At 52.3% G+C, this 17,774-nt stretch overlaps 1 protein-coding gene and 1 non-coding gene across 6 annotated transcripts in view; one reads left to right on the top strand and one right to left on the bottom strand.

Moving 5' to 3' along the window:
- The first annotated feature begins 8,579 nt into the window (after window positions 1-8,579).
- Window positions 8,580-17,774, top strand: part of SPTAN1 (spectrin alpha, non-erythrocytic 1) — a 61,015-nt gene continuing 51,820 nt past the window's right edge. For 2 of the 5 annotated variants that reach the window (XM_055141869.1, XM_055141860.1), the window contains exons 1-2: window positions 8,656-8,732; window positions 10,690-10,740. In XM_055141869.1, coding sequence (XP_054997844.1) covers window positions 10,708-10,740 — 33 coding nt within the window. In that variant the 5' untranslated portion in view covers window positions 8,656-8,732; window positions 10,690-10,707. Of the gene's footprint in view, window positions 8,733-10,689; window positions 10,741-17,774 lie in introns of all 5 variants that reach the window. The other 3 variants (XM_055141883.1, XM_055141877.1, XM_055141862.1) reach the window with 3 other exon arrangements.
- Window positions 17,108-17,211, bottom strand: LOC129401324 (U6 spliceosomal RNA). Its single transcript, XR_008628255.1, has one exon. It is a non-coding gene; the product is annotated as a U6 spliceosomal RNA (small nuclear RNA).

Raw genomic sequence — 17,774 nt, 5'->3', positions numbered from 1 at the left:
TCCCAGCATCCCATATGGTCCCCCGAGCACCACCAGGGATGATTCCTGAGTGCAGAGCCAGGAGTAACCCCTGAGCATTGCTGGGTGTGACCCCAAAAAAAAAGAAAGAGAAAGAAAGAAAGAAAGAGAGAAAGGGAGAAAGAAAGAGAAAGAGAGAAAGAAAAGAGAGAAAGAAAAAGAAAGAAAGAAAGAAAGAAAGAAAGAAAGAAAGAAAGAAAGAAAGAAAGAAAGAAAGAAAGAAAGAAAGAAAGAAAGAAAGAAAAGAAGTTGTTAGATGTAGGATAACATAGCCTCTGATAGTTTAGGTTTATTGGGTTACTTCTACCACAGTGCTCCCATTCCTCTGTGTTTATTTGTAGTTTCTTTCTTAATATTCTGTTGACTTGTAAATATTGTTTTTCTCTTCTTCTTGAGTCCTTTGCATAGTTTATTCAGAGACATGTCCTTTTTGTATGGACACAGGAAGACTTAGCAAATGCTATGCTTTTGTAACCTGGGAGTCATTTGACTCTACATGATATTTTCCTCTTGGCCATCTGTTCTCTAGACCTAAGCCTCAGCTGCCCTTACTTCCTAGCACCCCCAAAAGGACGGGACAGACCCAGGGCAAGTGGTGAGTTGTGTGCTACCCTGGCATCGAGATGGGCCTGGCCAAAGTGCCTAATGCTTAACTATAAGTTAAGAGCTTGGTCATGGACAAATGCTGTCATGATCCAAATACTAATAACTAGATTCGGACCCTGCTAGGGTTAAGAATGATTAATCTGGCCTGGGTTCTGTAGTTTGAGTCTGTGGCAAGATGTTGCCAGGAGAGCTGCCTTGGAAGCCTCAATGTATCTCTTGCTATGTCCATACAAAAATAACTAGTATTCCGATGTGAATAAGTTCTTGGACTAAGGAAAGGAGAAAAACCGTAAGAGGTATTTTACCTGCTGGCAGTCAGGAAGGGCTTTGGAATGCCAGGCCTTCAGGAAGGGCTTTCTTATGTTGATTTTGCTACCTGGCTGTGTGTGGCCTAGAGGGCAAGGTGAGGAGAGACTAGGAGGGGGAGAGACTAGTAAAAGGGGAGAATCCAGTGCAGCAGTAGATCCAGAGAGAGGACAGAGCTAGGAGTGCGGGAGATGAGAAAGATGGAAAATTGAATAAACAGTAACTAATCAGCAACCAGCTTGGTCCTCATTCTTCCTTCGCTGGTCCTTGACCAACAGCCGTCCCGATCCAGCCCATACACAGCGGTTCCAGAGCACCGAACACGGGCCGTTAGACAGCCGCCCGGAGAGCCCGCGAGTGCACATGCCCGTCCGCGTGCTTTAGTTTTTTACAGTTAGATGTGAAAAAATAAAAAAACTAAAATATTTACGTGAAATGGAAAACCTGGGAGTTACAATCTTATTCATTGGAGAAAACACGCAAGTTCGTTTAGGAGAGACGTTCCCAGGGAGGTTTTTCTGCAGGACCCTGAAGGATTCCTTGGTGGGAGAGGTTTGGCAGATGGGTGTTAGAGGTAGGGCGTGGGCAACAGATGAGTGAAGGTGCCAGGGTGGTGCTGTCTCAGCTGGCGGATGGGCATGTCTATTGCCAGGGCGTCGCTCAATAATTCCATTGTGAAAGACTTGGGTTCCAGAGAAAAGAACTTCGGTTTTCGGCAGGACGTTTTGGATGCCTGAACTCTGGATAATTTTGAATGTCCAGTTCCACGAGTCTGCAGTATTGTTCCAGGATTGCACTCGGGCCTGGGATTCCTGTAGAAAAATCTCTGAGATGCTTTTCTCGGGAAGAAAGGAGTCAAGTATCTTGGAGAGACAGTTTTTGACCCAGAGTAATTAAAACTACTTTGGTTTTGTTTGGGGGCCACAGCCAGCAACGCTCAGGGGGTATTCCTGGCTCGGCATTCAGGAATTAGACTTGGTGGAACTGGGAATCAAATCCGAGTTGGCTGCATGCAAGGAACGTGCCCACCCTGCTGTCCTATTACTTGGGTCCCTAAAACTACTTTTATGGGGGGGGGGTGGAGGGAGGATGCAGGGCACAGCTAACAGTGCCTAGAGCTACTTCTGCTGTTGTTATTGTTTTTGCTTTTCTTTTTCTGGATTTTTGGTCCACACTCAGTGATGCTCAGGGTTTTCCCCTGGTACTCAGGGACCTACGTGGTGCCAGGGATGGAATGAGGGTTTACTGGGTGCAAGGCAAGCGCCTTCCCTGCTGGACTCCCCTTTGTCCTAGCTGTTTGGCCTGTTCAGAGCTTCTCTTCGCTCTGCTTGACAGTCACCTCGAGTGGTGCTTAGGGGACCAAGCACTGCCAGGGATCAAATCTGGGCCACCCTCATGTAGAGCGTGTGCCCCACCCACCAGTTTTTTTTTTTTTTTCCTTTTTGGGTCACACTCGGCAATGCACAAGGGTTACTCCTGGCTCATACACTCAGGAATTATTCCTTGTGGGTGCTCAGGGGTCCATATGGGATGCTGGGAATCGAACCCGGGTCGGCTGCGTGCAAGGCAAACTCCCTCCCCGCTGTGCTATCGCTCCAGCAGCCCCAGTGCCCCACCAGTTGAGCTATCTCTCTGACCTCAGATACTTTCAACTTTTTTTTTTTGGCTTTTTTGGGGTCACACTCGGCAATACATAGGGATTACTCCTGGCTCATGCACTCAGGGATTACTCCTGGCAATGCTTGGGGAACCACATAGGATGCTGGGAGTCGAACCCGGATCGGCTGTGTGCAAGGCAAATGCCCTACCCGCTGTGCTATTGCTCTGGCCCCAGTTTCAACTATTGATTGAAAAATTCCAAAGGGTAGTGGAGGCAGAGAGTGAGTCTAAGGGTTAAGGCGTTCACCCCAGCATGTTACCAGCCAAGCACAGTTAGATCCCCAAGACCACACATGATCCCCTGAGCACAGAGCTGAGAGTAGCCTCTGAGTACCAGCAGGTGTACAGCCCCAGAACCCCAAAAGGAAAAAAACCCCAAGGTGAGGAGGGGGACTGAAAGGGCTGGAATGCACACTGCATTTCAAATGCAGGAGGCACAGGTTCAATCCGCTGTGGCCCAAACAACAATATTCTAAAAGGCCGGGGACGTGGCTCAAATGGTAGGACACAGGCCTAGCACATGTGAGACCCAGAGCCCCAGCACCCCCACGACCATATGTGCCCCAGGATCAACAGCCACGGCCCGGTTAGCATCCTGAAAAGCGTGGCTTCTATTTGTCACTGTCACTGTCATCCTGTTGTTCATCGATTTGCTCAAGCAGGCACCAGTAACATCTCCATTGTGAGACTTGTGACTGTTTCTGGCATATCGAATACACCACAGGTAGCTTGCCAGGCTCTGCAATGCGGGTGAGATACTTTCGGTAGCTTGCCGGGCTCTCCGAGAGGGACAAAGGAATCAAACCCGGGTTGGCCGTGTGCAAGGTAAATGCCCTACCCGCTGTGCTATCAGCTCCCCACCTCCCTGTGGCTTCTATTTTTTTTTTTTAAAAAGTTCTATTTTTGGGGGGAGGGTCACACCCGGTGATGGACAGGGGTTGCTCCTGGCTCATGCACTCAGGAATTGCTCCTGGCGGTGCTCGGGGGACCATACGAGATGCTGGGAATCGAACCCGGGTTGGTGCGTGCAAGGCAAATGCCCTCCCCGCTGTGCTATCACTCCAGCCCCGCCTTTTTGCTTTTTGTTGTTGTTTTTGGGCCACAGTTGCGATGCTTAGGAGTTACTCTTGGCTCTGCACCTAGGAATCATTCCTGGTGGTGTTCGGAGAACAATATGGGATGCCAGGGATTGAACCCGGATTGGCTACATGCAAGGCAAATGCCCTACCCATTGTACTATCACGCCAGCCCCTTATAAAAATCAGTTCTAACTCCTTTTATTCCAGGTGCTCACTGTGCTGTGAATTTGTTCTTAGTCCTCATGTCGGTTACACTGATGGACAGATACAGCAGATGCAGGAGCTGGAGCCTGGCACAGGGGCGGGTACTTGTCTTACGTGCCTGGATTCGATCTTTGGCAACATATATGAGCCCTGCCAGGAGTCACCCCTGAGCATGACGAGTCAGCCTGAGCACTGTTGTGTGTGGCTCCCAAACCCAAAATTTATATGCATATGAAATTGCAGTGTTTTTTTTTTAATTGGAAGGGCAAATCAAACTCAGCGATGCTTCGGGGCTGCTCCTAACTTGTGACATGGATTTTGTTCCTCGAGGTGCCCGGGGGACCATGTGGTAAGTGGGTTCCCTCCTGGGGGTCCTGCAAGCAGAGCATGAACTCCAGACCTTTGAACTCTCAGCCCTGAACTTATATTCTGATTCATACTGCCAAACTGCACTTCTAGAAGATTCTGTTTCTATAAATTCAAAGACTTGTTGTTGAAACAAGGGCTTGGTTGGAACGAAAGAACATTCTAATTGGAAAGAAAAAAGTAGGGACAGGGGGCTGGAGTGATAGCACAGCAGGTAGGACATTTGCCTTGCATGTGGCCAACCAGGGTTCAATTCCCAGCATCCCATATGGTCCCCTGAGCACCGCCAGGGGTGATTCCTGAGTGCAGAGCCAGGAGTAACCCCTGTGCATCGCCGGGTGTGACCCAAAAAGCAAAAAAAAAAAAAAGTAGGGACAGGAGGGGGCTGGCGAGCTCGGGCAGCAAGTAAGGTGCTTGCTTTGTATGCAGATGACCCTGGTTCAATCCCTGGCACCCCATAGACACTCCAAGTACGGCCTGGAGTGATCCCTGAGCACACAGTCAGGAGTAAACCCTGAACAGTGGGGCTGGAGAGGTAGGACAGCGGGTAGGCCTCTTGCTTTGTATGTATCCAACTGGGGTTCGGTCCCCAAATCCCATAGGGTGCCCTAAGGATGCCAGGAGTGATCCCTGAGCACATAGCCAGAAGTTACTGACAGGTGTGCCACCCCCGAAAAAACAAAACAAAAAAACCCAAGCACCACTGCGTGTGGCCCCAAAATTAAAAATTGACCCCTTTTCTATTTTTTTTTTGGGCCCCACCCTACGGTGCTCAGGGGTTACTTCTGCACTCAGGAATACTCTGGCGGTGCATAGGGGACCCTATGGGATGCTGGGAATCAAACCTGGGTTGGCTGCGTGCGAGGCAAGCATCCTCCCCGTTGTATGATCTCTCCAGCCCCCAATTGGCCCCCCTTTTTAGGTAAAATTCTCTGACATTTTATATAGGCACATTGTTGTGTAACTGCCACACCATCCATTCCAGAACATTCTCCTCTGGCAGACCTGAATATCTGTCCCCATTAGACACTCCCGTGCCCTCCCTCAGCCCTGGCGGGCGGTCCCACTGCTCCACTTTCCTGCCTCTGATGGTTCTCAGTGGAGTCGCACAATGCTTGTCCTCTCATGTCTGGCTCATTCCAGGCTGCGGCACGACCGACCGCTGTGTTTGGAAGGTCTGAGCTGTTCCCTGCCAGCGCTGACGCTGCAGAATGTCACCGGGGGAGACGCACAGCCCCCTGGGAGCCTGACCCTTCTCAGTCACTCCCTTGTTGCAAGGAAAAGTAGAAGTGGTTTTCCTTGCTTGTTGACTTTGGGGAGAGGAGAAAGGGAGAGGAAAGGGACAGAGGAGAGAGGGAGAAAAAGAACAGAGACTGCGCGCAAATGTAACTGGTGTTACCCCAAGGTTGACCAGGATCACCTGACAAGGTCATTGGGAGTCCCCGGAGCCCAGGCTTTGATGCATGTCAGACTGTGCTGGGATTCCAAAGGGGGGTCAGGAAGGCAGCGTGACCCCGCGTCTGCAGGCCGTGGGTCACCGAGCAGCTGCCACTATCCTGTGCTTTTGTTGCCCATTTTTTTTGTTTTGTTTTTGGGTCACACCTGGCGATGCACAGGGGTTACTCCTGGCTCTGCACTCAGGAATTACTCCTGGCGGTGCTCAGGGGACCATATGGGATGCTGGGATTTGAACCCGGGTCGGCCGCGTGCAAGGCAAACGCCCTACCCGCTATGCTATCACTCCAGCCCCTTGTTGCCCATTTTTTTCTCTCTTTCGAGTTTGGTTTTGGAGGGGATACCTGGCCCGGTGCCGTCTGCTCCCCTTTCAGTGCTCGTGCCAGTGGGTAAAGGGAATGAAATCCGGGGCTCCTGCATGCGAAGCAGGTGCTCCAGCCCTCCCGAGCCCTCTGCCCAGCCCACTTCTCGTCGGTTTCTCCTTTTCCCTTTTGCAGTCTCAGCTCGAACCTAGGGCCTCACGCAGATGGGCAAGGTATTTTTATTTGAATGAGCTTCTCTGGGTGTCCCACGATCTCCTCTCCCCACATTCAGCAGAGCTCCAGCTTAAGTGAAACTGGTAGGAGGAGAGTGAGCCGGGCAGACAATAGCGCGGCGAGGAGAGGCTGAGTAAACGTCTCCTTGCCAGTGCCAAACGCGGCGGGGTGGGGGAGTGCGTGGGAGGCTGCTCGGGCTGAGCTGCTGCCTTTGGCCTGGTCTCAGATCAGACAAAGGATCCCAACGGAGATGTTCATTTCCCTGCCGGTACAGCCGCTCCCTGCAAGGCCTCCGACCTGCTTTGCATCTCCCATTTCAGAGTGAGAGAAAGAAAATTCCTTTTTTTAAAAAAAAAAAAAATAGTGCTGGTGCAGGGCCCTGGAGAGAGAGCTGTTCTTTGCCGGAGCAGAAGGACCTGGAAATTGGGGAGCACTGTGATGGTTTATGAAATCATCTTGCAGTCCGAGCTGGATGCTTATTTTTTGCGGCTCCTGGAGGGAGGGGGTGGGGCAGAAGAGAGGCTCAGGACAGCCAGCAGCTGTTCCCAGGAAGGCACATTCCAGGGAGGAGTCCCCCGGTCGGTCCTGTTGTCTGCAAGAGAGCATGGCAGGAAATGTCTCTGAGCACCTACGTTTTTTTCCCTCTGGCGGCTTCTGGGGTGTGGTCGCTCCTCTCACACAGGCGAGACTGGTGGATGTTCCTGCACTGTGACACTTGGTAGAGGCCAGGGCGGCCTCAGAAGCAGATGCCAGGCCCAGGCGGGAGAGGGGCAGTGCCCCAGCCTCTCTATTCACTGGGAGAGGAGAGCGCTGGGTAACCCAGGGGGCCTCGGCCTTCCTGGGGGGGGGGGGCCTACTTCTTGCCCATGACCTGGGCACTACTCCCACGGGCTGGACCCAGATGGAGTGGAGAGGCTGCAGTGTTCAAGCGCTCAGTCTGCAAAGGCAGAGCAACCCCTTCCTTCTTCCCACAGCAGGCACGTCGCAGGAGCACAGACTTTTTTGTTTCATTTTTTTCTGGCCACACCCAGGGGCCATCCTTCAGTGCTCCAGGCTTACTACCGGCTCTCTCTGCTCAGAGATCACTTCCCGAGGGGCTTGGAGGATCCTACGTGGTGTGGTGTGGGGGATCAAACCCTGGTCCACCACGGCCGAGGCCCGGAAAGTGTCCTACCCACTGTTATGTCTCCCTCGCAGACCCTGGTTTTTTCTTTGACCTGCTGCCTTCCTGGGGCCAACCCACTCGGCACCTCAAAGGAGGAGGAAATAGCTTCTTTATGAAATTCCTGTCGTTTTTTTTTTTTTTTTAAGGGAATATATGAAAAAATAAAAGGTAATTCATGAAATGGTAAGCTGGTTGTCTGGTACATAAGGAAAGTTCCATGAATGGTGGAAGAACTTTAAGGTCCTGTTTATTAATGCGTCATGCTCCACGGGTGACTGGAGAGAAAGCTTTTGCTATGAGGAGACAAAACCGATTAACTCTCCAGATTCTGGAATGGCTGTTCACATTCCAAATGAATCAATCCTTTCTTTCTTCTTTTCACTACTTCTTTTTTTTATAAATGATCAAATTTGTCCTTTGTAATATTGGGGCGGGGGAGATAGTCTAACAGCAGGTACAGCACTTGCCTTGAACAGGGCTGACTCCCGATTTGATTCCTGGCACCCCCCTACAGTTCCCTGAACACAAAGCCAGGAGAAAGCCCCAAGCACAAGCAGGTGGGGCCCCAAAACAGACAAAAATTAACATTTTAAACCACCTCCTTAGATTCAGACTCAAGATCATCGTTCTCTTTGGCTTGCTAAGACCCCGTCCTCAACCTTCCAGGCTGACTGGGGTCGCTCGCAGCCTTTTCCTGGGCAGGACGAAGGGAGGCCTTGGGGTGATCTCACCCTTTAGGGACGGGGCGTTTTTCCGGCCGGGGCCCGCAGCATCCTCGGCCAGACTGCAGCGCTGGCCCCTGCCCCGCCCTTCGCTGCAGTCCTGGAAGGGCTCCCAGGGGTGGAGGGGTGGGGTGCAGATTCTCTGCAGGGCAGGGAGGGTCTGGATTGGAGGATGCACAATCCGGGGCGGGCGGGGCGGCTGGAGCCTCCCGGCCCGCCTGGGCGGAGGCGAGCGCCTCCCGGGCCCCCGCAACACGTTCCCCCGCTCCCCGCACCCCGAGGCCGCGGCGCGCGCCCCCGCTGCCCATCCTCCGGCGCCGGCTCTCAGGCCTCGCTTCTTGCCCAGCCCGCCGCTTCGGCTCCTTCCGGGAGCGCTCGGCCCTTTCCGCCGGGCGCTCGGGCGGCGCTCGGGCCGGAGCTCCGCCCCCTGCGCGCGCGCGCGCGCCGGCCGCCGGGGACGCGCGTGACCGCTTTATAAAAGGGGCGGGGCGCGCGCGCCGCCGCCACTACCCGCTGCGGAGCGAACGGCGAGGAGCGAAGGCCGCGGAGGCAAGTCGCTCCCTCAGCCCCCGCCTCACACCGGCCCCCGTGTGCGCTCGTCCCCCGTCAGGAGCCGGTGAGCGGGGGCGGCTCGGGGCCGGGCGGGGGGCGCGGGGGGCCGGGCGGCGGGCGGCGGCGCGCGGGCGGGCGGGCGGCGGCGGGCGCCGAGGAGCCGCCGGCGGCGTCTGGAATGTCATTGACGGGCCGCGGGCCGGGGGCGGCGAGGCCGCTGGACGCCGCGCGGCCGCCTCCCCGCCGCGCCCCGCCCTGCGCCCCCGCGGCCCGCGGCCCCCGGTCCCCGGCCCCCTCGCCGGCACGGCCGTGGCCGCGGCGGGCGCCCGGGCGAGACCCGCGGCCAGGAGGTGCCCGGCCGGCCCGGCCGGCGCGTGTGTCAGAGCCTGTCACCCAGGCCGAGCCTTTTGTTCCACAGCCGCCCCCATCCCCCCCACGGAAACCTCCTCTCCGAGTCGCTTTGAGGCCCCCCGCCCCCACCCCGAAGGACGTGTTCTAAATAAGGGGGGTTGCTGCAGGGGGATGGGGTGAAGCCGCTTTTAAGGTCCGAGCCCTGGACGCTGATGTTTGAACTTGCGGGGTGCAGGCGCACCTCCGATCTGTTTTATGTAATGGGCCTAAGTCATGGGCGCCCTTTGTTCCGGCTTCACCCTGGCATCATCATCATCATCATTATTATTATTATTATTAAAGAACAGCAGGGAGGACCGGGAGCGGCAGAGGAAGCCTCTTCCTGCGGGAGAAAGAGCGTAGTCATAGCAATCGGACTGGTGGGGGTGTCTCGGGGACCGGGAGCGGAGGGGTCCGAGGGACAGAGGCGGGTGGGCACCCCTCGCCGCGGGGGACGGGGCACCAGGCTCCTCCTGTTTCTGCCTCGCCTGAGTTTTAGAGGTCGAGGTGAAGCCGGTGCTTGACACAGGTGGGGGGTGGAGGAGGCAGGAAATTAACTGGGAGCCTTTTTTAGTAACTGGGCCAGTTTCTGCCGCGGAGGGGCCCGGAGGCCTCCGGGGGTCCCGGTGGACCCGGCTGCAGAGCCGAGAAGGCGGGCGGGTGGGGAGCCCGTGTTCGGCGGTGGCTTTCAGAAGTGCCCGTGGTCCTGGCCGGGTGTCCCCGGGTAATCTAAGAATCGGGAGCTCTGTGGCGTCCCCGGCTCCCGTGGGCACCTGCCCGGGGATCCTGCGCACAAGTCTGGGGAAAGCCATTTCTCCCCAGGTCTCGCCTCTTGGTTCCCACGGGTGCGTTGGTCGCCTTCAAGCCCACCGGGAGGGGCCCCAGCGCCGACCCTGAGAACTGGGTGTCAGGACTCCTGCCCGGCTCGCAGGACTGTGGGCTGGAGGGCGCCAGGACCCGCTCCCCAGCACCCAGCACCCAGCACCTGTCCGCGTGGAGGGCTGCGGAATGCACAGCCGCCAGGAATGCGGAGCAGGGTCTCAGAGCTGATCCTGGGGCGCCGGTGGCCCCAGAGCAGCTGTGCGGGGCCCCTCCCTGCAGGCGGCCTGTGCCTCTCTGACCGGTCCTGAGCAGGAAGTCGTCATCTGTGAGGGAAGTGTGTCCCATGCCAGGGACAGGTCAGGCCCCCGGGGCTGGCATTCTCCTTTCCTGAAAAATGCCCCTCGTGTTCCTGTGGAGGAGTGGAGGGTGTTTAGGGAGCATCGAGGAGGCCCGGGAGTCTGGATGAATCCATCAGGATGTAGGTCACGGGGAGGGGAGCCAGGTTGAGCTGAGGAGTCCCTGTCCCTTTCTTTGAAAAGTGGTGGAACCGTGCCAAAAGGGCTGACTTGATCGCGGCGCCGCCCACCGCCTGGGCGTAGCCCGGTGACCACAAAACCTCAGTTCTTTTTGCCACATTTTGAGTCTGGATCTCAGCTTTCGAGCACGGTGGAATGAGAAGGGCTTGAGGGAGGTGAGACCTGGTGGGTTCTTGTCCTCGTACACGTGGAAAAGCGGCTTTCTGCCTTCTGATGGCCTTTTGTTCAGTTGGCCTTGAGAAGCTTGTGATCTTGCTCTCCCCCTCCCTCTAGACTCCACATTCCTCCACCATGTTGTCATCGTTTCGTAAACGCAGAGTCCAGGTATTTGAGCAGCATGCAGGAAATGTGTTGCCTTTCAGCCTTGCCTGCCTTGCTGTGAAGACACGTTTGTGTCAGAGGTTGAATGATCTGAAGAGACGGGGGGGAACCCTGGCTGCATGATCTTTCTGTTAAGCCGATTGGTTAGGTTTGGTTTTTCTGGTGTTCCTTGAACAGAAGTTTCAATAGAATTTATTCTACCATTTCCAAAGCCTCCTGTTTTCATCTTGCTCTCTGTAAGGCATGAATATATTGGTTTCTCATCACCCTGCTGGTGTTTGCATGTAGTGTTTGCTGATTTTTCTCTTTTTTGATGGTTACTTGGTTCTGAAGAACCAAGGGATAAACTGATTATTCTTAATATTTGTGGGGGGGTAGAAAACATGAATAATTCTTTTAAGTTCCACAAATCATAAAAACTTGGGTTTGTTTCCTGTTCCCATTGATTTCGTTTTTCCTACCATGATCCTTGTAATGAAATGGAGTGTGCCTTTTCTTGTTAAAAAAGAAAAGCTCATTTGAATATGTTTTGTGTAGTTTCTGAGTTTGCTCAATTGGACCTTCTTCAAAAAAGATCTTTAAAATCAATGTCTTGCTATATCTGAAGAAGAAATATAAACTCTGATTTCAAATTATTATGGGTGATAAATCCAAGACAGGCCCTTTTATAAATCAGACGTAAATTTTTAAAATGAGGTTTATAAAAATGGGCCGCATTATAAACTTTTTCTGTTTTGAATCTCAGTGACAACATTTTGCACTTAAATACCTCTTATCTGAATTTTACAGGTTAAAAGGTAAGTAGCAGGAAGATAGTGTTTGGGAAGCATTCAGAAGTAAGTTTTTCTCTCCATTGTTCTGCATTTCTGGATTTTGATGCAATGCAGTATGAATCGTTTGCTTTCTTCAAGCTACATCCCTGCTCGACTACAGAATAGTGCTAACGAGTTAAATGAATTAATCAACTTGAAGGCTGACATGTGGATCCACAGTTCTGATTGGAATGTGGTTTAAACAGAAATTGTGTTGTTTTATTCACACATTATTTACTTCTGCTTACCATTAGGTCTGCCACTAAAATCCACGGCTTAGATTTTAGTTCATTGGTTTGATCTGAAGATGTATTGGTATGAAACTTTGTAGGTGCTAACCTCGGTTCTAGTAGTTTGTCTAGAAGAGCCCTTCCACCTCCATGGCTGTAGTTCCCTTGCTTTGGAAGTATAAAATTTTATATAGACTGGTTTCCTATAGACTGGGGGAATAGCATTGCTAGTTCAGCACTTGGGAGGGATCTGACTCAGCATCAAAACCAAGGTTGGAGAGAGAGTACAGGGCGTAAGGCGCTAAGGTGCTTGCCTTGCATGCAGCCAATTTTGATTTGATCCCTGGCACCACATATGTACCCCCTAGCACTGCCAGCGATGATTCCTGAGCACTGATGTATATAGCCAGAACCTTCCCCCTGTAGTAAATAATAAGCATCAAAAACCAGACTTGAGGGGCCTGGAGCAATAGCACGGCAGGTAGGGCGTTTGCCTTGCATGCAGCAGACCCAGGTTCTATTCCCAGCATCCCATATGGTCCCCCAGCACCTCCAGGAGTAATTCTTGAGTGCAGAGCCAGGAGTAACCCTGAGCATCGCTGGGTGTGACCTAAAAAGAAAAAAAGAAAAACCAAACTTGAATGGCATTTCTGACCTTTTGCTTTGAGTTTTTCCATCCAAACAAATGATCTTATCCTGTTAGTCCCTAAAATTCCGCTCCTTGCAAAAAACAGTACATTCGGTATCCTGCCTGAAAAAAAAATTAATTTTGCATCTGCACATTCAGACCATGGGTGATATGCCAAAAACAGTAGTAAGTCTCACAATGGAGATGTTACTGGTGCCTGCTCGAGCAAATCGATGAGTAACGGGATGACAGTGACAGTGATGTTCAAGTCTGTGGAACAGACAGCCACTGAAGGCTTTAAGTACTGACCCCTTTCATCTTCACCATTTTTTATTCTCCACTGAGGTTCTGCAGAGAAATCATGCTTATTGGATTCTTCCACTCGCCTAGATCTGTGTGAGACTAGCCCAGCATTCTCACTGCGGGTGCCAAGTTTGCAGAATCCAAAACATTTGACCTTTGGTTTGAATCTGCAGCCTTTTTTTGTTGCTTAACACAGGGCACTTTTCATCCACTGCCTCTGCCCTGGCAGAGCAGGGCCTATGACTTCTGTATGTTAGGTGAAGATATAAAAAAATTCCCCAAACACCAAGAATTGCCACAAATAACTGTTTCTCAGCATTCTTCAAGAAGAGAAATGTACTCATTAACATCTGGCCTCAATTTCGGAATCATTTTTAGTTGATAAAAGTGTGTAAATTTGGGTTGGATATGGAGAGTTCTCAGGCATGTGATGTCTTCTGGATTTAAACAAAAAATTTCTATAGGCAGTAGGCCCAGGTCAGTCCCTAGCACTACACGGTCCTCTGAGCACTGGAGGAGCAACCGTGCCCCAGCACAGAATTGGCCCTGAACAAAGCCAGGTTTTTATTTAAAAAATTAAAAATCTCTAACCAGGATTTTTTTGGGGGGTTTGGATGGAGTTGGACCACACCCAGAGGTGCTTCGGGCTTACTCCTTGCTCTGTGTTCAGGAGTCACTTCATGGTGTTGCTCAGGGATTATATTTGGTGCCAGAAATTAAACCAGGGTCAGCCATGTGCAAGGCAAGTGCCTTTAACCCCAGTACTATTTCTTTGGCCCCCAAAATATATTTTGGGGGAGAGGGGCTGGGGGCCACACCTGGTGGTGCTCAGGGCTTACTCCTTCCTCTGCACTTGGGGATCACTTCTGGTGGGTCTCTGGAACCTCTGGGGGGCCAGGGATCAAACAGGAGCTGGTCTCATGCAAGACCTACCCGTGTACTATCTCTGCAGTCCCTAATTTTTATCTTTAGGCTAACTGTAACTTCCCTTCCGATTCCCTCCCAGGAATCGGCTGTAGTGTGACAGCGCTGCTGCTTTTATTTCATAGGACAGAGGCCAGAGTCATAATTCTCAAGATCAGTTCACGTCACTTTCTGAGTGAGGCGGCGAACATTTTGCTGCATTGCAGCAGTTAGGGCTTGGCCCCCTTTCTGTCTTATTCGCAAAGCTGTGGCCTTCTCCTTGGTGACCTTAAGTGGAAGGTGTCCTGAATCATCCCAAGAAATTTGGCACTGGTTTCCTCATCTTCATTCCCCAAGTTGGGCCAAATCAGAGAGGATGGGCGGCAGGGAGATAAGGCGCCGTTGTGTGGACCTGAGAGATAGACTGCTGAGGTTGGAGGTGGGTTTTGGTTTTTTGGGGGTGGAGGAATTTGGGCCACACCCAGTGGTGCTCCTAGTCCTGGCTCTCTGCTCTGGGGGCCATGTTCAGTGCTGGAGATCGAACTGGGCTCAGCCACGTACAAGGCAAGCGCCTTACTTCTGCACTGTCACCCCAGGTCTGAGCTTGGGTGTTTTTGGTTTGGGTTTTTGAGCCACCCAGTGTTGCTCAGAGCTCATTCCTGGCTCTGTGCTCAGGATCATTCCGGAGGACTCGGGGGACCATTCCTGTGCCGGGGATTGAATCTGGGTTAATGGCACATTTCCCAAGTTCTTCCTTTCCAGCTTGCAAAGGGTGTTAATCTCGTTATGGCTGGAACATTGCAGAGTTGCAGAGTTGGCCTTATCAGTTCACTGCATATTTCTGGGCAGGGGCGGGACGTGCGCAGCAGCAGCCTCCGTCATGGTCAGTCACAGGCAGAGCCCCAGAAATTCCATTAACCTTTGTCCCCTAGTTTTGGGTAACAGTTCTTGGTATTAGGGCGATTTCCCCCCCCCCTGCTTTAAGTGGAAAACTGGAAGTGACTCTTAGAAGCACAAAAGAACCTGGACCTTGTATAGATACATTGGACTCAGCTACTTAGGTTCAGAGTGAGGGGTGCCTGGGAATGCATCGCCTCACGTGGTGGGGCTTCTGGGCACCAGCAGCAGCGGGAGCGAGACCCAGCCTCCTCCCCGGCCTCCCGTTGTGGCTTGGCAGGCTTCCCACTTCCTGGTGTTGGCTGACCCGCTGCAGGAAAGAAAAGTCCATTATTGCCTGACCGGAGCACTTGGTATAGAATTGACTCGTTCTACTTCACTGGGGTGACAAAGAGGGCCTTTTAGGTTGGTTAATTCCAGGAGGGCCTCGCTGGACTGTCCCTGGATTGGCAGGGGCAAACCAGCTAGCTGGGTCTGAGAAAGGGGGCTGAGGTCCGGTAGAACCTTAGCAGTATTAGGGTAGGATTCTTTTCTCTTTTTTCCATCAGAAAGGACTGCTGTTGGGGGCTGGAGTGATAGCACAGCGGGTAGGGCGTTTGCCTTGCACACAGCCGACCCGGGTTCAAATCCCAGCATCCCATATGGTCCCTTGAGCACCGCCAGGGGTGATTCCTGAGTGCATGAGCCAGGAGTAACCCCTGTGCATTGCGGGTGTGACCCAAAAAGCAAAAAAAAAAAAAAAAAAGAAAGAAAGAAAGGACTGCTGTCCAGTATATATATTTTTTTCTTTTTGGGTCACATCCAGCGATGCTCAGGGGTTACTCCTGGCTCTGCATCTCAGGAATTACTCCTGGCAGTGCTTGGGGGACCATATGGGATGCTGGGAATCGAACCCGGGTCGGCTGCGTGCAAGGCAAACACCCTACCCGCCATGCTATTGCTCCAGTCCCCTGTCCAGTATTTTTTTTTTTTTTTGGTTTTTGGGTCACACCCGGCGATGCACAGGGGTTACTCCTGGCTCTTCACGCAGGAATTACCCCTGGCGTTGCTCAGGGGACCATATGGGGTGCTGGGATTAGAATCCGGGTCGGCCGTGTGCAAGGCAAACGCCCTACCCGCTGTACTATCGCTCCAGCCCCCTGTCCAGTATTATTTTGAAGAAAGTTCCATGGCAGCATTTGTTAGAAATCCCAGTTTTATTGCACGTGGGAAATGCATTAGCAGCTCAGCGGTTGCTGTGGAGATAGCACCATGGCACCATAGATGCGGATCTTTTGTGTTCTTTTTTTGGTTTTGGTCATACTCATCAGTACCAGGGGGTACTTCCAGTTCTTTGCCCAGGGACTCACCCTGGGTGGTGCTCAGGGAACCATGTGATGCTGGGGAGCCCAAGAGTCTGCTGGGCTTGATCCCCCTCACTACATGCATGGTCCTTGGAGCACTGGCAGGAGCGACCAGACTGCAAGTAACCCGTCACCACTATCAGGTGTGGTCTCAAGACCTCAGCCCCCTCCCCTCCAAAAGAAAAGGCAGCATCTTACTCCTGCACTGTAGCTGTTGTTTCCGATAAAACTCGGTCTTTCTGGAAGGCAAACAAATTCGATGCATCATTTCCTGCTGATTGTCCGCTGTGACCTTTCCCAGAGGCTGAGAACAAAGGAAGTATAGAAATAAACCTTGTTGTTTGGATTTGGTCCTCTCTGCCCGTGCTCAGAGGCTACGCCTGGTGGTGCTCAGGAGAACTAAGGGGTGCCAGGGATCAAATTCATCCTCCCTTATGCAAAATACAAACCCCAGACCTTCTAGCCAGCAACCTGGCCCCAAATGAATTATTGTGGGGCCACACCCAGAGGTACACAGAGCTTATTCCTGCTCATACTTAGGAATCATTCCTGGCAGTGCTTGAAGACCATGTGTGGTGCTAAGGATTCAAACTGGGGTCCTGTGCATGCAAGGCAGCAAGGCAAGCACCTTACCCCTGGACTGTCTCTCCAGCCCAAGACTGAGTCATTTTTTTTTCTTTTTGGGTCACACCTGGCAATGCACAGGGGTCACTCCTGGCTCTGCACTCAGGAATTATTCCTGGCGGTGCTCAGGGGACCCTATGGGATGCTGGGAATCGAACCTGGGTGGGCCGAATGCAAGGCAAATGCCCTCCCTGCTGTGCTATTGCTCCAGCCCCCTCAAGACTGAGTCTTAAAAAGACAAAATTAATTTAGGTATATTTTTTTTAAGGCATTGAGATGTACAATACTGTTAATAATAGGAGTTCATGCAGAGTTACCTCCACCATTGGGTGTGTCCTTCCCCCCCCCAAACCACCCTCCTATTTAGATTTTTTTCAGGGGATAGACAGGGCTTACTTCTGGCTCTTCACTTAGGGTTCACACCTGGCAGGGCTTAGGGGACCCTATGCGGTACCACATGTAACTCAGGCACCCTGCTTGCTATGCTATGGCTCCGGCCTCTAGGTATTTTTTTTTTAATTTATTTTATTCTTTAATTAGTGAATCACCATGAGGGTACAGATACAGATTCACACATTTTCGAGCTTGTTTTTCCCTCATACAATATTCACAAACACATCCCTCCACCAGAAAAATATGGAACGTTTCACGAATTTGCGTGTCATCCTTGTGCAGGGGCCATGCTAATCTCTGTATTGTTCCAGTTTTAGTATATGTGCTGCTGAAGTGAGCCCTCCGGCCTCTAGGTTTTTTTCTCTTTTGCTTTCTTTCTTTTTTTAATGATTAATGTGATCCTCTCTGGTAAGGTATGGGGAAGATAAGAAAAATAGAGGTTAGAGAGATAGTACTGCGGCTAAGTCACTTGTCTTGCATGTGGCTGATCTGAGTTTGATCCCTGGTACCCATATGGTCCCCCGAGCCTGCCAGGCGTGATCCCTGAGAATTACTGGGTGTGGCCCAAAAAGAAAATCAGGTAAGAGGAAGTAAACAGGATGAGGAACTAATAAACAGCCACCCCGAGAGGAGCTGGTCCGTTCTGGTCAGTGGAGAGTCTGCTCTGGCCTCCTACTCTAGAAGCGCTTGTCCGGGTCACCCTGGGCACCCAGCTGCTAATTAGGCCATGGTGATTACAGAGTGGCAGCACTTTCTCCCTTTGCACATAGGGGACAGAATTGGCTGCCAAAGGCCTGGGGAGTGTGTGTGTGGGGAGGTCGCCTCCCGAGCTCTGAGGAGCCTGTCTGGCTGGTGTTGCCCTCAGCAGTCTGTGTCAGGCCTAGCGGGGGAGGTGGCAGCGGCT

This window comes from Sorex araneus, chromosome 1 (assembly GCF_027595985.1).
Source record: "Sorex araneus isolate mSorAra2 chromosome 1, mSorAra2.pri, whole genome shotgun sequence".
NCBI classification, from domain to species: domain Eukaryota; kingdom Metazoa; phylum Chordata; class Mammalia; order Eulipotyphla; family Soricidae; genus Sorex; species Sorex araneus.
The sequence above is the reverse complement of the archived record's forward strand: the minus strand, read 5'-3'. Positions and strand labels throughout refer to the sequence as shown.